Source organism: Cololabis saira, chromosome 4 (genome assembly GCF_033807715.1).
Source record: "Cololabis saira isolate AMF1-May2022 chromosome 4, fColSai1.1, whole genome shotgun sequence".
Classification (NCBI taxonomy): domain Eukaryota; kingdom Metazoa; phylum Chordata; class Actinopteri; order Beloniformes; family Belonidae; genus Cololabis; species Cololabis saira.
The window spans coordinates 31,149,657-31,171,628 of record NC_084590.1 but is presented as its reverse complement, the minus strand read 5'-3'; the positions used below and the strand labels follow the sequence as shown (position 1 = coordinate 31,171,628).

The window sequence follows — 21,972 nt, the reverse complement described above, 5'->3', positions numbered from 1 at the left end:
GGGGCTCGTCAGGCACGTGAAAAAGGAAATGGCAGAAAGGTCTACAAGTCCACTGCTTGATTCACCAGCAAGCACTGTGCTGCAAAGAAAGAAGAATCAGCCCACAGAGATGTGCTTTACACTGAAGTCCACTGGTTAAGCCGGGGCAGATCATTTCCTGTTAAAGACTAACCTCGGCCCCCCATCTCAGAAAGGAAAGTTGTTGTGGCCCCCACTGAAAAAAGTTTGGGGACCCCTGACGTAGATTATCTTTTAAAACTGCAAATCACAAACTTGTCCTTGTTAAAGAATGAATCAAGTTTATTTTTTGGTGATAAATCTATGAATGCACATCACTTCTTGGATTTGAAGAATTCGAGTGTCTTCACTAGAAACCCTCATGCACATTTTTATAGATTACCCTAGACTGGCAGGCAGGTTTTTGAACAAGCCGTCCTCAAATTTAAACTAATAGAAATGCAGGTTTTTCCTCAAAAGAAACTTTTTCTTCCAGCTGCAACAAAATCCAAATGGTTCACTTTCAACCATGATTCAATGACTCGACCATCAAAACCTCTGACAAAATTATTTTATTTCACATAAAATACATTTGTAATTATTCTGCATCGTATGCAAATCAACATTAGTTTCAATAAAATAAATCCTATACATTCTGACAAGTGCCAAAACATGCACTCAATCAGAGGCAAAGTTAACTGTCATGGAAGCATCAGGGGCTTGTTCTCAAGTCACTAAGACGTGTTTAGGAAGCGCGTCGGGGTGGACAGGACGGTCTACGAGCCGCACATCATGCAGTCTTCTCTGTTCTCCAGAGAACACACCATGGCCGCCGTGTTTCTCTCTTTGTCGTGCTCTGGGCTCTTGGTCGGCGTCGGCTCCGCCTCCTTCAGCTTCTCCTTGTTCAGGGTGAACTGGATGGGGTTGGCGGCCGGCTTCGTCCTCAGGTAGTACATCCCCGTCTTCAAACCCTAGGCAGGAAGACATCTTTAATTAGGCTTTTTCATTCACGGTGAAAAAGTTTGCATTTTGGTCCCCGATGGGTCACTTACTTGTTTCCAGCCAAAGAAGTGCATGCTGGTTAGTTTTCCATAGTTTGGTTCTGCGATGTGAATGTTCAGGGACTGGCTCTGGTCGATGTAGGCGCCGCGGTCGGCAGCCATCTTCAGGATGGTCTTCTGAGAGATTTCCCACACCGTTTTATACAGCTGCTTCAGGTCGTCAGGGATCTCAGCGATTTCCTGTCAGAAGAACAACAAAAATGTCTCAAAAGTGTAGATGAAACAAGATTAAGGAGATTCAAACAGCTCAGACTGCTGGTCAGTAGGAATGGGTGATATTTTACCGTTCACGATAAACCGTCAAAAAAATTCCTCACGATAAGAATTTGTCATCTCGTGGTAAAAATGATAAATTCCCGTTGATGTTTGTGTAAAGCTGATTTATAGTTCTGTGTTAAATCAACGCAAAGAAAGAAGAGAAAAATAAAAAAAAGAAAAAAGAAAGGAGAAAAAAGAAAAAAAAAAGAAAGGAGAAAAAAGAAAAAAAGAGAAAAAAGGGAAAAAAGAAAAAAAGGAGAAAAAAAGAGAAAAAAGAAAAAAAAGAGAAAAGGAGAAAAAAGAAAAAAAAAAAAAGAGAAGAAAAAAAGAGAAGAAAAAAAGAGAAGAAAGGAGAAAAAAGAAAAAAAGAGGAGAGAGAAGAAAAAAAGAGATAGAGAGAAGAAAAAAAGAGAAAAAGAAAAAAAAGAAAAAAAAAGAGAAAAAAGAAAGAGAAAAGAGAAGAAAAAAAAAGAAAAAAAAGAAAGAAAAAAAAAAGAAAAAAGAAAAAAAGAAACCCATTGACAACATTTTTGTATTGGTATTTTTTTTTATCGTCATTCTTATCGTTATCGGGGTAAATGCCAGAAATTATCGTGATACATTTCTTAGTCCATACCGCCCATCCCTACTGGTCAGTTTAACTTTTACAGTATTACAGCTTGAATCTTGCGGGCGTTTGGCATCTCAACGGGTGTCAAAAGCTTAACTTTTACAATTTGCCCCTATATTTTGATGGATAGATCATTACCTGGATGGACCCGTTGTTGGCGATCAGCTTGTTCTTCATCTCCTCGTTCCACAGCCCCCTCTCCGTCAGGTCTTTGAGCAGGTGAGGGTTAACGATCTGGAACTCTCCAGAGAGCACCCTGCGGGTGTAGATGTTGCTGGTGTAGGCTTCGATAGACTCGTTGTTGCCCAGGATCTGGGCCGTGGAGGCCGTGGGCATCGGGGCCAAGAGCAGGCTGTTTCTCACGCCGTGTTTGGCGATCTTCTCCTTCAGCAGCTTCCAGTCCCACAGGTCTGTGGGCGTCTTGTCCCACATGTCGTACTGAAGGACGCCTTTGCTGACGGGGCAGCCCTCGTACGTCTCGTAGGGGCCGAGTTCGGCCGCCAGCTCACAGCTGGCCTCCAGTGCAGCGTAGTAGATGGTCTCGAAGATGTGGATGTTTAGCAGCTGAGCCTCGGCGCTTTCAAACGGGTGACGCATCATGATGAAGGCGTCGGCTAATCCCTGGACGCCGATTCCAATGGGCCTGTGGCGCTTGTTGGAGTTCTCCGCTTCAGGCACTGGGTAGTAATTGATGTTGATGATTTTGTTCAGGTTTTTGACAATTACTTTTGTCACAGCTGCCAGTTTTTTGAAGTCGTAAGTCCGTTCTGGGGTGACGTACATGTTGAGAGCGATGGACGCCAGATTGCAGACCGCTACCTCGTCGTCGCTGGTGTACTCTACGATTTCTGTGCAGAGGTTGCTGCACTTGATGGTGCCGAGATTCTGCTGGTTGCTCTTTTTGTTGCAAGCATCTTTGTACAGCATGTACGGCGTGCCGGTTTCTGTCTGGGACTCGATGATGGCGTACCACACTTGCTGAGCCTTCACGGTGCGCTTCACCTTCCCCTCCCTCTCATATCGGGTGTAGAGCTCCTCAAACTTCTCCCCCCAGCACTCGTCCAGACCGGGACACTCGTTCGGACACATCAGAGACCAGTCTTGGTTGCTCTCCACTCTCTTCATGAACAGGTCGGGGATCCACAGGCCGTAGAAGAGATCTCTGGCTCTCTGCTCTTCCTTTCCTGTGTTCTTCTTCAGCTCCAGGAAGTCAAAGATATCAAAGTGCCACGGCTCGATGTACATGGCAAAAGCTCCGGGTCTCTTGTTGCCGCCCTGATCCACGTAGCGCGCGGTGTTGTTGTACACCCTCAGCATGGGGACAAGCCCGTTGGAGTTGCCGTTGGTGCCGGCGATGTAACTCCCGGTGGATCTGATGCAGCTGACCGCCACGCCGATGCCGCCGGCAGATTTGGAGATTAGGGCGCATTGCTTTAGTGTGTCGTAAATGCCTTCGATGCTGTCGTCTTTCATGGCGAGCAGGAAGCAGCTGGACAGCTGTGGCCTGTTGGTTCCAGCGTTGAAGAGTGTTGGAGAGGCGTGGGTGAACCATCTCTCCGACAGCAGGTTGTAGGTCTCGATGGCGGCGTCGATGTCGGTCCCATGGATCCCGACCGACACCCTCATGAGCATGTGCTGCGGGCGCTCTGAAACTTTGCCGCTGATCTTCAGCAAGTAGGAGCGTTCCAGGGTCTTGAACCCGAAGAAGTTGTAGGAGAAATCTCTGTCGTAAATAATGGCTGAGTTGAGGCGGTCTTTGTTCTCCAGGACGATGTCAAGCGTCTCCTTTGAGATCATCGGGGAGTGGCGTCCGTTCAGAACGTTGACGTAGTTGTACAGGTCCTCCATCACGTCACTGAATATCTTCTTCGTTTCTTTGTGCAGGTTTGAGACGGCGATCCGCGCAGCGAGGATGGCATAGTCGGGGTGTTTAGTGGTGAGAGTGGCAGCGATCTCGGCCGCCAGCGTGTCCAGCTCCACGGTGGTGACGCCGCTGTACAAACCCTGAATCACCTTCATTGTGATCTGAGTTGGATCCACGAAGTCGGAGTTCAGTCCGTAACAAAGCTTCTGGATGCGAGAGGTGATTTTGTCGAACATGACGCGCTCCTGGCGTCCATCTGAAAAAAATAAGGAAAGAGTTCAAGCTCAGTGAGTTCAAATACCAGTGTACATGAGTTTATGATTCCAGACCAATGCCAGTGATACTTTTTAAGTAGGATTTAAACACCAAACAAGGAATCAAAAATCATTAAAATACATAGTTTTACTGATTGGGACAGACTGTAGTTTGTTAGGATCCTCTGATGACAAAAAATGTTCTGCTGGACTGTTTAAAAAAAAAAAAAAAAAAAAAGCAAAGCTTGTTTTCGTGAGCTGATGATACTGATCCTCAAAAGTCTGTTTAGCTGAATTAAATCCATTCATAAGCTCCATTTCCCCTTGTAGAGGGTGTCTGGAGTAGTGATGCACCGATTGTTCGGTAACCGAAAATGACAAAAAAAACACTTTCGGTGGAATAAGTGGGAAAAAAACCGAACAATAACGGCGTTGTAAAATAAGGAAATAGACTGGCCGCTCCGTCCCGTAACGTTGCGCACTACATAAATCGTTGGCCAACCAAAAAACCCCATAAGAATTTTACCTAATATTCACCAGGAGGTGGAACCAAAACAACATAATGCTGGGAAATTAAAAAAAAATTCATTTTTTTATGTTCAATAAATATTTTCTACCTTGTAATTTTGTAAAAGATTTTTTTTCTTTGAAAAGCATGCCTAAATCAAATGTATTTGATTTATGCAATGATGAAAAAAATTGGCAAAATAAATGAAAAACTGCTGAAGAACCATGTTCGGTATTCGGCCAAGTGTTTATTATTATTTTCGGTTTCGGCCACAAATTTTCATTTCGGTGCATCACTAGTCTGGAGCCTACTCCAGCTCATATGAAAGACAGAACAAATCCTGGACAGGTAATAGAAAAAAGATACAACCACATTCACTCTCACACCAACCCAACAATAATTATAAGAAAACGTTGACGAGAAAATCCATGTACCAAAAAAAAAATTGTCTATTTTTGTATTTTAGGACACATCTTTTCCCCATCCAACATTTGTCTGAAGTTTCTGGTGTCTTTGTGGTATAAAAACTATTGGATGATGTTCTTTTTTTTTTGCATGTCCTCCTTGTACCAGCCTGGCTTTTCTCCAGGTCACTCTGAAAACATGCACATCTAGTTTTCTGCTGATGCTACATTTACCAGAGGGGTTTGTGTAATTGTGCACTGATTTTTTTTTTTTTTTGTGGGGTTATTTATTTAGCACCAATAAAGTGGAATTTAGGAGGGACTCCAAAAAGTTAAGGAGACAGGATTTTTTTGGGTCTTTTTTGGCCCTGTGACAAACTGATGACCTGTCCATCTTTATTAGAAGAAAATTAGAATATTGTGATAAAGTTCTTTATTTTCTGTAATGCAATTAAAAAAAAAAAAACATGTCATACATTCCGGATTCATTACAAATCAACTGAAATATTGCAAGCCTTTTATTATTTTAATATTGCTGATTATGGCTTACAGCTTAAGATTCCCAGAATATTCAAATTTTTTGAGATAGGATATTTGAGTTTTCTTAAGCTGTAAGCCATGATCAGCCATATTAAAATAATAAAAGGCTTGCAATATTTCAGTTGATTTGTAATGAATCCAGAATGTATGACATTTTTGCATTACAGAAAATAAAAAGGACTTTATCACAATATTCTAATTTTCTGAGACAGTCCTGTATAATATCACATAGAACGTATTATATATTATGGCAAGCCGCCTGAATCTGCCCGAACTCTACACTATACACTAATACAATTTATTAAATATGTTATACTATATATTTAATCTCCATCTCATTTATGCTAAACTATCAGCTGGTTTCTGTCTTGGCGCAGTAATACGTTGTGATGCGGTTAAGAGGTTCCGCTTTGAACTCGCGCAGCGATACGTTATCAAGGGCCGGAACTATCTGCATTCTGTAATCAAAAATGTCACATTTCAATAAATAAGTCAGTTTGAAACCATTTCATAACTGACCAGAAACGGACTATTGTCCACAAACAATGCATGAGGAAGGGGAGGAGCCTTTTAAAATTTTGGCGCCATCTGTGACAAAAGCTAAAGGCTGAGCCCTTACATAGAGACAAAGACACTCAAAAACCTGCTTCAAACACCACTGTCCTGTTTAAACTTTGCACATGACCATCTTACGAAAACGATACTAACAAGTTCACTAAACAACCAGTAAGAGGAGTCAATTGGTTAATAACTTCAGCCTGTGGCTAGTAAAACTAGTCACTGGTAAATATTTGACAACAGGTTCAATTTCAAACATTGTACGCAAGTTCTCTGGTTTGTTAAAGCCCTTAAATCAGCCAGACAGAGTCTGGAGGAGAGTGTAAATGTGATCAACATCACTGATGTCTGTTAGCACCAGAGCTATGAGGCCCTGCTCCATTAACTCACCTCGCTTTATCACATGCATCCTCCACAACCGGGATGGTAATCGCTTCCAGAAAGAAACAGCAGCTACAACTTGATCTTCTCCACAAAGTCAGAGGACTCGGTCCCCTCTCAGCAAGATAACCCGCGAATAACCGGTGAGACTCCCGCTAACGCTGTATTAGTAACACTGGGCGGGTTTAAATGTGATTGACGTGGCTGAGAACCAACCAGCGACAGGATCTTCTGGGGGCGTAACCACACGGACCAATCAGGTTCCGTTTCCGGTTTTACAATCTGGCGGGGAAGTAGCAGGTTATAAAACTTCTTTTTTTTTCTTATTTTTTAAAATTGTGTTTTGTATAAATAGACCACATTGTCCAGGATGCAGAGTAATATGTCTCACAATTTATATTCCATACAAACACACTCGGCTCATGATGACAGAAATTAGTTTTAAAAGAATAATGAAAATATAAACGTAGATAAAGCAGTTTCACCATACATGGGTGTTTTTGTGGGAGGTCCTTCCTTGTTAGAAAATCCAGTGTTAAAACTATAATAAAAATGACCAAAATAAAAATCTAGTGAAACAACATGTTAAAAAAATATGGTTGCTACAATATTTGTATTATGTTTTGCCAAAAAATAAAATACATGCATTTTACAATAAGAAAAATAGGCACAAAATGTGGAGAAAACACTAATGGTGTTATTTTATAAGTCTTTTATTGAATCAATTTTAACTTTCTGTATTGTATTGTGGTATGGCAACTTGACAGTGCAGAACAAAAAGAGGATGCAGGACATTGTCAGAGCAGCCAGTAAAATCATTGGCACTCAGCAGCAGTTATAGTACCAGTTGTACCAGTTGTAGTACCAGTTATTCATTGGCACTCAGCAGTTCTCTCTGACTGACATCTACGAAGGTCGAGTCCTGAATAAGGCACAAGACATCTTGACCAGTCCTGATCACCCTCTGTCAGAAGAGTTTGTCCCTCTCCCTTCTAGGCGGCGCTATAGGCTTCCCAAGGCCAATAGCAATAGGTATAAATTCTCTTTTATACCAACCGCTGTTAAAATGATCAACTCGCACAAATTTTAATATTTTTAATATATTTTTATCTTTCTGCCTGCACTGATGAAAGCACTTTTGCTTTTACTCATTTATTATGGTTACTATGTCACGTTTTAATGTTTTAATTGTTCTTTTGGTATGTCTGTGTTTGTATGATGATTGTTTTCCCAGACTGATAAAAGAATTTCCCCTAGAGGGACAATAAAAATGACTCTGACTCTGACACTCTAATAAAATATAAGTATCTCATTACGAAGTACTTAAATACATGTTTTTTTTAACAAACTTTATTCATGTACTCAAATGAGGCAAGGCAAGTTTATTTATATAGCACAATCCAACACAAGGCAATACAATAAAAATAAAAATATAAAAACAAACAAATATATAGAGATAAAATAAGAGATAGAATAAAATAAAATGTATAAACAGAAATAAACAGAAATGTACAATATGAGGATTAAAAAGTGCCGGATATGAGTCTTTACAAAAAGTGACGTAGGATGACAGATGACAGATAAAATGTATAAACAGAAATGAACAATATAAACAGAAACATTTAGACAGTAATGAGGAAATTAGGAGTCATCCAGGCCAATAATTAACATAACAACGGAACAGTGAACAAATCTAAGGGGGAGAATAATTATGAGAATATTATGAATAATTAATAATCACATTGTGACAGATAGCAAATAAGAGGTGGATAAATAACTGGTTACAATAACTGGAGCTTTTCCAGTCTTTGATTTTCAATAGTGACTAATGTGTCTGAAATTCGTTTATAAAAATAGGAAAATGAGCTAAATGACCTAAATAAATAAAATTCTTCAGAATGTTGAATGGGTAGGTAGTAAAAGTCTTTTCATTCTTGTAATGTTCCTGGTGGTCTCCCTCCGGCCGCCAGGGGGCGTTGTTAATAAACTCCTTCCTCCGGCCGCCAGGGGGCGTTGTTAATAAACGCCTTCCTCCGGCCGCCAGGGGCGGTGTGGCAGCACTACACAACTGTTAGAAGCACTCGAAAAGAAGTAACGCCATCTAATCACAGAATGCTACGAAAGCTTAAAGTTTCTACACGTTTACAATTTTTTTTTGCGATAATACAGCAGTTTTTCACGTGATATCCCTATTGTATTTCTAGCATGTTTACCTGTTAGTGAATTTAAATGAGTCTTAACAACAAAGTGAAGAGTTTGTGGTCTCTCGATAACAGAGAATTGATTCATATGGGATAATATGGGAGGATTTATGGTTCCGCGTCACCAACGCAGAACCAACGATGCGCGTCGCCGCGTAGGCTACGCCGTAGGGTACGGCGTATGCTCTGCGTCGATTTAACGCGGAACCATAATTGAGGCTTGGATCTCCCTCCCACGTCGTCCCGCGGGTTTGTTGCACACGTAGCTGTTACTAGAGAGACCGAGGGACGGCAGAGACAGCCATGTCCCGGTCCGGTCGGCGGTACAAGCCCCTGCAGCAGAGCAACGGCGGCGGCTCCTTCCCCGGCTGTGGCCGGGTGAGGGTGCCCCGGGCCCGGGTGCTGCTGCTGTGTCTGCTCGGTGTGCTGGTGCTGGCGGGGCTGCTGGGACTCTACCTGTCAGAGGACACGAGCACAGCCGGGAGCCGCACCATGCCCGCTCCAGACCTGACCAGGGAGAGGGTAAGAGAAGACTCAAACTAACCAGGGTTGCCAACTTCCTGAAAAATAAATAAGGGGCTGGGGATCGATTCAAATGTCAAGAATCGATTCGATTCCGATTCTTAAGATTCAGAATCATTATTCATTGGGAGGGAAGGGGGTTATAATTTTTTTTTTGTGATCAAATTTTGTATATGATATTTAAAAAAAAAAAAAAACACCGATACATAACAACAACAAATGAATAGATAATTGTAATAACAAAAAGCAAATACAAAAAAAAAAAAAAGTAATGCCCATATAATTAAGTATAACAATGCAAAATGAACACATAAATTAAGGGCAAAAAATAAATAAATAAATAGAAATAAAATCATAACCCCAGACATTACCCACCCACCCTATGGATCCTATTGAACAAACCCCATTAAGCAGTTTTAATTCTTGCTTATTGAGGTAAAAGGGGGATTTTAGTTATACATTTTAAGCATAACTGGATAACATGAATGTTTCACATCAGTAAAATACTACTAGTATTATATTGAGATTAAACAGCAAGTATTGCAGCTAATGATGCTGTAAGGACCAATCAGCTCCCAGAATGCTGATAGAACTGCTTTCAGAAACATCGTGTGGGTCAGAATTATCAAACAGATCCAGGGAGGAAACAGAGACGGATGAAATCAGTTTTATTTTGGTTTTTAATTTTTGAGCATTTGGTTTTTAGCATTTTTTGCAAATGTAACCCCAAGACAGTATATAAAGTAATTAAATATAGACAATTAATGCAATTATAACCTAACACTTTAATGTTTTCATACATTTAAACATATTTAAAGGCAAAAACATGGCACCAGTTATTCTCGTGTCCAACAAAACATTCCTTTTTTGGGGATAAACAAAAAAATAACCAAAAGTTGTAATGTAATGATGAAAAAAAAATACATAAATAAATAAAAGAAAAAAGAAAAAAATCGATCTTTAGACATATGAATTGATTTTTAGGAATTAATATGAGAATCGATTTAGAATTGGGAAATAGATTTTTTCAACACAGGCCTATAAGGGACCCCTCATCTGCAGGGCCGGCCAACCCGGTTGCCTTCACCCTTCCTGGAGTGGTGAATTTTTTTAGCCCCTTTTTGTGAGTGAAATTTGACTCGAATCTGAATTGAATTAGATGCATGTAGCAACTCATAATGTAATAACGGCTCATAATGTGATAACGGCTCATAATGTAATAACGGCTCATAATGTAATAACTTAAATGTAATAAAAGTTCATAATGTAATAATCGGCTCATAATGTAATAAAATCACAAGTGTTTTTAATTGGTCATCTGTGGCTCTGTCAACCAGCAACAGGTAGAGGTTCATCAAGGACCTGTATCATACTGTATAGGTGCATAACACGCTAAAATATAAGCAGATATCCTATTTGTTGAAAATAAATCAATATTTACATTAATCTATGGATTCTAAAAATTTAAAAAAAGGAATCAATGAATTTTGTTTAATTCACAGAAAAGGAACAATGAGACTGGACATGACAATTTTGGTTCTGTTCACACTGGCGCTTTGGGTTAGTAACGTTGAAGGCCATGGAAATCGAGTGATGGATGATGAGACATATGATGTCATTGTTAAAGCACTGAGAGGAGAATTTCACATTCCTGTAAAAGAAAGAACAAGGGTCCAATAGGGTCCAATAGGGTCCAATAGGTGCGGTTCGGGCCGAATTGGTCAATCTGCCTGAATGTCAGTGATTGGACAGTCCTCACTACTTCCTGCCTCCTATACCGGAGGGGGTGTGTCGGGGGTGGGAGCATCATGAGAGCCAGAGCACAGGGGGGAGGGGGTGTGTGTGGGGAGAAGGTGTCTTAAAAAAAAAAATTGAATATCGTAGACCCTAGCTTTAAATTGGCAGTAGCATTTTGACTGGAAGGACCTCATCAGGTTATATGGAAGGAAATAGTGTTCACTTACTTATTTGAAAAGACCAATGTGTTTTTATTGTAGAAGTTATTGTGTCTTGCATTTATTGTAGCAATAGTAAACAAAGAAAATGCTCTTTTAAACTACATGAACTACAGCCCCCCTCCTTCTTCCCTAATCCACCCTCTTGTCCTGCCAGCTTTTGAGTTGGTTACCGTAGCAACACCTATGTACAAATCATAGACAAACACAGACTTCTGCCCATTAGTCCATTCTGGTTGTCAGTGTGTGCTATATTGTGACCTTTATACCATGGACTTGACCTATAGGGGATGATGCGTTAAACAATAAGTCTTCTCTTCCTGTTAATGTGGCCCGCCGTGTATAGGGGGTGGAGTTATATGACATCTAAGTTGGCCAATACCCCACCACGTGTCACAGAAATTGTGTGATCCTGCTGACACAGACAGAGGTGAAAGCATTTCCTTCCACCCCTGCAGGAATGGCTGAGGTAAAAATTATGATAATGCAACACTTTTCTCACAATATGAGCCATTATTACATTATGAGCTGTTATTACTTTATGAGCGGCACCGGTAAGGCTCATAATGTAATAAGTTATTACATTATGCGCAAAGCCGTTATTACGTTATGCACTCGTGATTTTATTACATTATGAGCCGATTATTACATTATGAACTTTTATTACATTTAAGTTATTACATTATGAGCCGTTATTACATTATGAACTTTTATTACATTTAAGTTATTACGTTATGAGCCGTTATTACATTATTAGTTGCTACAGATGCATCTTTATGAATGCCATGAACACATGGAATACAAAATAACAAATTGAACTGAATAACATAAGTATCTTTCTTAAACATAAACCTGTCCCGCTTAACTTCAAATTGTATAAATTAATATAAAACAATAGAAAGAAAGCAGAACATCCATTCTGTAATAGTGCACATTTTTAGTGATGATTTCTCTATACCAAAGTAATGAGTGGTGATGCTTACTATGTTGATTTGGGTATTCATTTAATTGGTGATTTGATTTGATTATTCAAAGATAAAGGAAACATGTAGACTGCACCTGCACCATGTAGACTGCACCTTTTGTTATCCCCATGGAGGCAATTTGTTTTACTGGCAGTTTTATCTCTTACTTCTTGCTTTTATTTCATTACTTTAAATAATCCTTTTGAGGGCAGGCAATGAATAAGCTTTGCTTCAGCCTACACCTTTTTCGGTCTAGATCCATCCATCCATCCATCCATTATCTATACCCGCTTTATCCTTTGCAGGGTCACGGGGGTCTGCTGGAGCCTATCCCAGCTATTTTCAGGCGAGAGGCAGCGGTTACAGCCGCAGCCTAGATGTTATTTGTATATTGGAAACTTTTTTGTAATGTTTTCTTTGAACAGTGTATTCGTTTCCTTGTTGTCACTTTTATTTAATTTTTAATTTTGTAAAAGCTATTTTGATGTTTGTCTTATTTTTATTCTTTTTTTGTGATGTCATGACCGAAATAAACTAAACTAAACTTTACTGCAATAATAATAATAATAACAAAAGTGCAAACAGAAAGTCTGTAGAAAACTTGTAAACATATTTGTGCCTCAAAGACCATGACTGTAGGCTACAGTTGTAGTAAAAACAGAAAAAAATAACTCCTGAACTCAACAGATCAATGCCATTTTCCATTGGCATTTTAAGACTATTTTTTGCCTCTCACAGTAATACGGGACAAAGTGCGTCCCTTTTTCAGCCCAATACGGGACGCGTACTTTAGTTTATAAATACGGGACAATTCAGTTTTTCAAGGGACGGTTGGCAACCCTAAAACAAACACAGTCTTAAACATGTAAAATAACTGATCCTTCTTGTCATTACTGATCTCTCTCTCATTCTCCAGCTCTCCCACAAACCAAGTAAGTGCTCTCCCACTCAAATTCGGCGTCTGGCCTCTCAGGTAGATGGCACTCGCATGTGGGAGACTCACCTGCGCCCGATCTTGATAGAGAGGCTCCCAGGGACACAAGGCAGCCTGGCTGTACAGCAGGTGTGTGTACATATTCATAGACTCGTCTTTTTACACACAAACACACCTAATTTGTATTTGAACTCTCTGCCTACCTCAGCACATCACTTCCACACTGTCTTTGCTGTCTGCTGGCTGGTCCGTAGACCTGGACTCCTTCCACTCTCCAACTCCCCGTGGGCAGGTCACCTTCACCAACATCATGGCCACTCTGGACCCCTCAGCTCCGCGGAGACTCCTCCTCGCCTGCCACTATGACTCCAAGGTCCTTCCTCCAGACCCCAGGGCCCCAGAGAAGGTGTTTCTCGGGGCCAGTGACTCTGCAGTGCCCTGTGCGATGATCCTGGAGCTTGCCACCTCTCTTGACATGCAGCTTAAAACGTTCAAACAGCAGGCATGTGCCATTTTGTTCAATGTGTGTGTGGGTGTGTGTGTGCATCTTGACATTTGCAATATGGACAGCAGCTGGCACAGAGGCTAATAGATTGTGTTCCTATTAGGGATGGGTGATATTTTACCGTTCACGATAAACCGTCAATAAAATTCCCCACGGTAAGAATTTGCCATCTCACGGTAAAAACGATAAATTGAGGAAATGAGAGAGAGAGAAAGAAAGAAAGAAAGAAAGAAAGAAAGAAAGAAAGAAAGAAAGAAAGAAAGAAAGAAAGAAAGAAAGAAAGAAAGAAAGAAAGAAACGACTATCGTTATTGGGATAAATGCCAGAAAGAAAGAAAGAAAGAAAGAAAGAAACGACTATCGTTATTGGGATAAATGCCAGAAAGAAAGAAAGATTCCCGTTGATGACACTTTTTGTATTGGTATTTTTTTTATCGTTATTGGGATAAAGGCCAGAAATTATCGTGATAACTGTTTTTGTCCATACCGCCCATCCCTAGTTCCTATTACGTATTACTTCACTGTGTTTCCACCTCTGGTGTGGTGTAAAGACGTGAGATGCTGCAAAATGTCTTTTACCCTATTTTTTCTCCTTACACACTCATTTCATTGCTCTCTCTCTGAGGCTGCAGTGTAGGGTAGAAAATGCTGACTCCAACCCCCATTTAAAGTGCAGCAGTCATCTTTGTACAACGCTGTCCCTCCAGAGGCTGGGATTTACTGTACATAATCACTGCGACAACACTGCAGAAGGAGAAATTGGCCTCATGTGCTGCTTCTTTTTTTCCCCCAAGATTGATTTTATAATTACACAAGACATGTTATTGCATAATAGAAATGGACGTATTCTGTGCAGCACTTTTTAATCGGATAATTTTCTCATCTTCTTCCTCCAGAAACTTCCAGTTACTCTGCAGCTTGTGTTTTTTGACGGAGAGGAGTCGTTTGAAGAATGGACGGCCACAGACTCGCTGTACGGCTCCCGTCACCTGGCCGAGCTCATGGCTAACACGCCTCACCCTGCAGCCTCCTCCCATGCCACCATGCTCCAGGCCGTGGTGAGGATACCGCACACAGAAATGCACATCCACTGTGGTCATGAACCAGATGTATTCTGAATTATAGATGGCCTGGCTGGATTTAGCTCACCATTGTGGCAACTTGATAGTAGCAAGTTGGTCAGGTGAAGTGACTTGAATTCAAAAGTTACAATTAAATGCAATGATCTGTTTCCAAGCAGATTTAAGCAAATGTTGATTTAAGGAAAACATAACACAACATAAACTGCAAAGTTGGCATGTAGCAGTAACATTGTGCATCTTTGCATCCTCAGAGAGAAGGAGTTAATTCAGTTTGTGGAACAGCTCCTTAACGTTTTGGCAATAAACGTATAAAATGTATGTATTTCCTTTTTTTGTGTTGAGACTTAAAGGTCTGGATCAGTCAAAAAAATATTTGTGATTTCAAAGTTTTAGGGGGGGGGGGGAATACTTATTGGATTTATGTGAACTGTAAATTAGTTTGACGAAATTTCATTTGAATCTAAAAAACAGTGAAAACAGAAAATGCAGAGTACTAGTGACTAAAAGAAAAGAAGGGCTGTTGCACATTTGCTTGAAAACAGTTCAAAACATATTACTTTATCATCCAAAAAATTGACAGAGACTGCGCTGGTACCAAGCCCAGATTAATAGGGAGGGTTGTTTCAGGATGTATCCAACTTAAATATATCTCATGCCAAATCAATATGTGAAACAAAGCTCCTCTGTGGGGAGAAAGAGGAAAGGAGAGAGAAAAAGGAAAACAGAAAATACTCGTGATTAATTGCCTATGTGTGTATGTGTAACCCTCTAGCGGTGAAGCATCATGTGAACTGAAACATGGGTCTTGAATTACAAGTCAATAGTGTACTTTTCATCAGTTCTCTAAATTTTTTAAAAAAAAATGCTATTTAGAAAATGTTGAAAAAAATTGTCAAATTTTGACATTTTTATAAGAGAAATTTTATGATTTATTTATTTTTTCCCCAGAGGTCTTGATATAATGTTTGTGACATGCTTTTCTTCTTTTTTGGGGGTAAAATACTGGAAAGATGCATGACAACAACTCTCTTTTTGACCTGCTCTTTTCATAGCAACTAGATTCAGGGGGTGGGGTTATAGTGTCTTAACTTTAATCTTATCCTTTTTCCTGGAGGTTTTGTCTTCGTTTGGAATCCGCATCACTGTTTTGCGCTACCCACTTCAGAGATGCAGGAAAGGCCACAAAATATGAAACTGAGTGGAGATAAAGACTTGAAAGCTGAATAATGCTAGTCTGATCTGGGTCTGTGATGTCACAGTTCTCTGCAAATCCTAACCACTCACAGGAAAATACATTTTCAGTCCCGAACTCCTCCAAAGTGAGAAGGCTGCGTTTTTTTTATTATTAGTAACTTATTAGTAACTTCAAACACAAATAAATAATCACAGAAAGTGATTTGGTGCAAATGAGTTTACAGGCATTTTCAGGATCTGAATTTCGACAAGACTCTCTTTAGGTCAATGAACATCATTTTACAGGCATTTGGGGGGGGGATTTGTGACCAGCCTGCCAGTTTTGGTGTCTTGAGTCTAATATTTTTATGCTGCAAGGATGCTTTCTGGGGAGAAAAGTGAATGTAAACGGCTTCAACACGGTCCCAGGAACATTTCTGGTTTCCCTGATGATAATTTCCCTAATAAAGTTATAGAACTCAAATTTAGCTGTGTTTTGTACCACTATTAAATGGAAACTCAAATTCAAGCTGCTTTCTTCTTTCTTTTGTTTGAAATTTCTTCTCTAGGACCTTTTTGTGCTGTTAGACCTGCTCGGCGGTCCCGACCCACTGATTGCAAATCACTTTGATAACACGGCGCGCTGGTTTGACCGCTTGATCGCTGCAGGTAAGAGCTGATTCTGACACTGTACTTAAACCTTTCCCTATTCTGTGCTCAAACTCCTTTTGTTCTTTCATTCTCAGAGAAGAGACTCCATCGACAGGGTCTCTTGGCATCTCACCCGTCAGAGCAGACGTATTTTAAGAAGGACGTGTACCTTGGACCTGTGCAGGATGACCACATTCCCTTCCTTCACAAAGGCAAGCGAGTCTCTGTTAAGATATCGCTGTAAAGTTAGTGTGTAACACAAGCTGTTAGTGGTCATCACTCTCTTCATCCTTCTTATAACACAGGTGTTCCTGTGCTGCATGTCATCGCCACTCCCTTCCCTCAGTTCTGGCATACACTAGAAGACACGGAGGAAAATATGCACCGTCCAACAGTGGAGAACCTCACTAAAATCATGGCTGTGTTTCTTGCAGAATACCTGGGCATTTAAGCATAAGACACATCTGTTGTGGAAGTCCAGAGGTAATGAGAAATGACCAGGTGCAAAAAAAACTTTTGGAGAAATCAACTCAGCAGAACTGGAAAACCAGATACCAAAGAATTGTCATTTTCGGACTGGAACTGGTCTGGTGGATGAGTTGGACTGGAGAGGATGTCAAGTCTTAATTAAAGTTACATACCAGCTGACGAGCATATATGGCGAGTATCTAAGGAGAAGTTGTTAATTAAAAGGACTTTTTTTTTTTTTGCTTCCTTGCTGTGAAAAAACCCATCTTAGCCTTATTGATGAATTAAGGAGATGCACTTTTAAAGATTGTCATGTGATCAGCTGCAAACTTTTCATGTGCAGCAAGGATGGTGGACATCAACTACGGTAGCTTCTTTCTGTGAATAATTTTGCCTTCGATTTTGCCTTCAGATCAGTTTAGATCCTTCTCACTTATGCACTTTTGTGCTGACTACATTAACTGTCATCTTACAGATGTTGTCTGAGGGAACAGAAGTCGTAGTCAAGTGTACAATGAAGTTACAATTATTTTATTCACTTCTTTTCAAGCATTTTAACTTTTGTGAAGTCAAAAACACTGAGAAATGTTACAACATTCATTCTCCGATCTCTGGATACAGGACATGTGGGAATATTCACCAGCATAGTCCCTCAGACAAGCTGAAAAACCAGTTTGTTACAAATGTTATACTAGCACGTTGTGAATACAGCGCTGACGTTAGGGCACATGTAAGAACGGGTACATTGAATTTAATCCAGCTCCATGTTGCATACTTTGTCTGTCTGTCTTGTGTTTTGTCAGTGTGTGTTAATGTCCTGTTTTGGTAATAAAACATCAGGAAAATTGGACTTCAGATTTAAAAAAAGAACAGAGGGATATATCAACCAAGAGGGGAGTTAGATATTTGAATAACTTCTGCTCGTGTCATGTAGAGGTCGATGAAAAAGAGGGGGAGGTGTGGAGCGGCCGTGCTGCAGGCCTGGGCTGCACCGAGGCAAAGCGTCGTTGTCAGAGGACTGGTAGACTTGTGAAGGTCCTCCAGCACACCAACTTTGGAAACTGAAGCAGGAAATAAACGCCATTAGAAAAAGGCAGAAAAACCTGCTTTGCAGTTTACACAGTAGGGGTCTAATTTAACCACAAGGGGGCGCTGATGTGTCAGTTCAAAGATGCTATTTTGAAACGTTGTATTGTAGGTAAACTATCATCGACTAAGCAAACTCTTACATTAAAACTGATCATGTCGAGTTGGATTTTACATGCACGTCTACATGATGTATTATGAACAGGGATATTTTGGCTCTGGTAGATGTTTATGTTGTACAACTAGAGAGACAAATCAGCGTTATTAAAGGGTATTGATTAACTGGATTATAGTAGAACTGTGGAAAGAAAAGTAAAGTTTGTTGTTTTTGTTTTCATGGGAATATTGCAGTATGTTAATGTAGCATAATTTACTAGATTTACTGTTTTTATGTATGTCCTTTGGTAAAGTCAATCGGTGTGTCCGAAATGCCATACTAAACAGTATATACTAAAAAGTCAACTTAAATTCGGTACACTTTTGAGTAAATATCAGTAGTTTGCATTAATTCGGACGTACTATTCAGAGCGCACACATCACTTCCTGCCGTTGGGAGGAAGTGATGTGTCGCAGCAGCAGCAGTAGCATCACGCTCCGCTCTTTTCCGTTTATCCTGGCCGAAACAAGATGACATTATGTAATAATATATATGAATATTAGAATATTAATATTATATAATAATATTATTATACTTAATATTACACTTATGACGTATACGTATCACTTAGCAACCAAACACCGCTGCATTGCATTGTGGGAAGTTTCTGCTTAGCTAGTGTCCATCAATCCATACTAATAAATTTCTCCGTAATGAGTATGGATAGAGCATACTATTGGGTACGTACTAATGTTTCGGACGCACTAAAAAATCTCACATACTGTTTTTGCATACTCATTAGGGTGGAAGTATGCAATTTCGGACGCAATAGATCTCATATTACACCTTTTTTTCCTACGATTCTTTTCTACAGTCGGTGACGTCACCCTGTATCCATCCGCGTCACTAATTAGTCTTGCTTATTTTTATGATTTTTATCATCAGTGGTGCTTGAGAACAACTTTTTTGAGACATGAGAGGGATTAATAAAATGCAATGGTCTGTTCCTGTCCTGTCACTGACCTGGTTGCATCCGTTGCTCGGTCTCTTTGGCGGCGGTTCTTGAACCAGTTGCTGACCTGGGTGGTGGTGAGGCCGGTGGCCGCGGAGAGCGCCCGCTTCTCCCGCGTGGAAGGATACGGATCACGGTGGTACGACTTCCGGAGTAAACCTCGAGATTTCTCCTGTTTAGTTCAATCAAATGAGTTAAATCAGAAGCAATCCGAGTACCAGAGACATCTCTCGCCCCAAACAACAAAGTCATAGGCCTACTGTGCTGTCAAAACACCTTTGGCCTTATCTGATGACATTTTAAAAAATAATACTAAGAATTTATATGAAGTTTTGCAGTTTCATGTCCCTAAAATACTGAAATATCATTCAAGATTATGTTTGAAGTAGCTTTTAACATGTAATAAAAAGAAGTGGTGCCCATTGTTGGGGTCCTCTAGAGTAACCATGTGCAAATGTTTGTCTTGCAAATTATAGATAGATAGATTTATTTATTGTACCCTTGGGTAAATTTGGTTTACAGTGAGTGCTTCCTCATACAATCCAAAACCATACACTCAACAACACAGGACAAGATAAAGTGACGACAGTGCTTTGGCTTAACGAACAAAGAACAAAAAGGACGGCCCCAAGATAAGAAGCAAGATAAGTTAAAACATCAGTAGATAAAAACACTAAAATATTAAAACCAAGCCAAAGGATAAAAAATGTGTCTTTTCATGAAAACAAGATAAAGGAAACAATACTAAACATAAATACAAGGTTATGTTGCAGTTTCTCTCACTTGTTAATAGCTTATAGTCCCCTCTTTCATATAATTGTTCTTTGGGTGCAAGTATTGTGGGTTGTTTTTATATATATATATATATATATATATATATATATATATATATATATATTACTATAACTAGGCCCGATATTCAAGCAGAATTAAAAGTGCTGATGTTATAGTGATGTTAGTGCACAGATGGGCAAAATAAAGCCCGAGGGCAGGGTGTAGCCACCAAACCATTAGTCCAGGTCCTACCTTATAGAGTGGATATAACAATCATAAAAAAGACAGACATTTTGTTATAGATTCTTTATGACAAAAAAGTCTACAATTCATATGGCCATTTAAGGTGACATACGCAAATTACAGAAAATGGACTAATAACTGTCTCTGCAGTGAAGCTCGGTAATGCTTGGAAAGGCAGAACTCCAGCAGGGATGAATGCTTTAGAAAAGAAACAATATTTACGCAGCAGGTTGCAACGTTATTCACTATTTGTCATAAGCAAACCTTCATCTGACTGAACTTTATAAATAACAGATGACAATCAGCTGGTTAAATGAGCCCCATTCGGGATGCATGACCATTTGTCTACTTTAATTGTGGAAATGGTGTGAACAAGTCGAGCAAAGGACCTGCACCTGAAGAACATCTGATGTAAAAGTACAGCTCAAGTTCTCTGAAAGCACCAACCAAGATATTATTTTACGGTTCCTGACTGACTTTTTTTTTGAAGAAGATGATCATTTTAAAAAGGAGCAATTTCAAAGATATAGCCTAAAATAAGTTCTATAAAAAGTTTAAGCAATGTATTATATATATTGAAGTCATAAAGAAGTCAAAAAATCTTAATAAGAAACAATATTTACATACATTATTTGAGAAAAATGCTTAAAGGGGACCTATTATGAAAAATAGGTTTTTTCTTGCTTTAACATATATAAAGTGGTCTCCCCTCAGCCTGACAACTCAGAGAAGGAGGAAAGCAACCAAATCCTGCAGTGTCTGTACAGCCGCCCGGATGAGCCATCCAGTGTGATGTGGATCTACGAGCCGTTCAGATTCTGCTCCCTTTCCTTACGTAACCAAAATGCGATTTACATAGGTTGGTCTCCGATGCGTGAAACCACGCCCACAACTAACTCCACCGGCCGGAGCTTCCGCCATTTTTTCGTAGCGGTGTATCGCGTCATTCAGGCAGCCAATCAGCACAGAGCCTCATTATCATAGCCCCGCCCACTCAGAATCCCTCATAGAGAATGAGGTTAGAGAATGAGATGATAAAGACATGGCTCAGAGGCTGAATTTCTAATTTATTTAGCAAAAACTATCAAAAACTTGTCTTTAAGACATTCAAGGCCTGTTTAAAATAGATATTAGATGCCATAATAGGTCCCCTTTAAGTTAAACAGTAGTGGAGAAGCACATTACTTGCAAAGTGTCCTACCTTGAAGCAGTAACTTGTCTCCTCTCCATCCCAGATGGTCTTCGGTAGAGGAAACTTTCTCCTCACACGATACTTCCCCACAGCTCCCAGGGCTCGGCCCTTCTGCCTCTCGGCCTCTGTGTAGTGGCCTCGCAGCCAGAGCTGCTGCAGGAACGAGTGGCTGCGTGGGGAGAAGGGGAAGCCCTCCAGCAGGGTGTAGAGGTCAGAGAAACGCCCCTGGTGAAAGGCCACTGCGGCCTTAGCTTTCAGCACACTCTCCAATTCCCCAAGGCACGAGGCCGAGGAGCGGGAAGAGGGAGGAAGAGTTTTGAGGAAGCCAGCGAGACGATCCATGTATCCGCCATGCAGAAGGACCTCGCACACACAAATGACCTGCTCCGCTGTGAAGATCATCGCATGGGCAACAAGTCCAAAGAATCCTGAGAAATGTGGAAAAATCTCCTAAAAACGTCTGAGGGTTGTGCAGCAGATGGCTGAAGCCTCTGTGGAGCATTACAGATGAACTACTAAGTGAGCCTGCATGTGTGTTTAGAATTACTCATTATCATATCCTGGCACAGGTAACCTGACACGATCAGGGTTATAATAACACAACTTCCATCCCTCCTTCTCTTGTACAAACACATGTTTGGACACCTTCACTCATGTATTGGGGCTTTGCTAACGAGG

The 21,972-nt window shown here is 40.3% G+C and overlaps 3 protein-coding genes across 3 annotated transcripts; 1 reads left to right on the top strand and 2 right to left on the bottom strand.

Annotated features, from left to right (window-relative positions):
• Positions 1-553: 553 nt before the first annotated feature.
• LOC133441780 (ribonucleoside-diphosphate reductase large subunit) lies at positions 554-6,599 on the bottom strand. Its single transcript, XM_061719408.1, has 4 exons — positions 6,445-6,599; positions 2,065-4,046; positions 1,050-1,238; positions 554-968 (listed from the first exon to the last, which is right to left on the bottom strand). Exons 1-4 carry the CDS (start codon positions 6,461-6,463, stop codon positions 774-776), a joined length of 2,385 nt encoding a protein of 794 aa, XP_061575392.1. The 5' UTR covers positions 6,464-6,599; the 3' UTR covers positions 554-773.
• Positions 6,600-8,532: 1,933 nt separating this feature from the next.
• On the top strand, positions 8,533-17,704 carry qpctla (glutaminyl-peptide cyclotransferase-like a). The gene is made up of 7 exons (XM_061719405.1): positions 8,533-9,158; positions 12,995-13,141; positions 13,221-13,514; positions 14,413-14,574; positions 16,341-16,440; positions 16,518-16,634; positions 16,728-17,704. Exons 1-7 carry the CDS (start codon positions 8,940-8,942, stop codon positions 16,871-16,873), a joined length of 1,185 nt encoding a protein of 394 aa, XP_061575389.1. The 5' UTR covers positions 8,533-8,939; the 3' UTR covers positions 16,874-17,704.
• Positions 17,705-17,708: 4 nt separating this feature from the next.
• six9 (SIX homeobox 9) lies at positions 17,709-21,819 on the bottom strand. The gene is made up of 3 exons (XM_061719406.1): positions 21,304-21,819; positions 19,097-19,257; positions 17,709-17,951 (listed from the first exon to the last, which is right to left on the bottom strand). Exons 1-3 carry the CDS (start codon positions 21,694-21,696, stop codon positions 17,789-17,791), a joined length of 717 nt encoding a protein of 238 aa, XP_061575390.1. The 5' UTR covers positions 21,697-21,819; the 3' UTR covers positions 17,709-17,788.
• Positions 21,820-21,972: the final 153 nt, after the last annotated feature.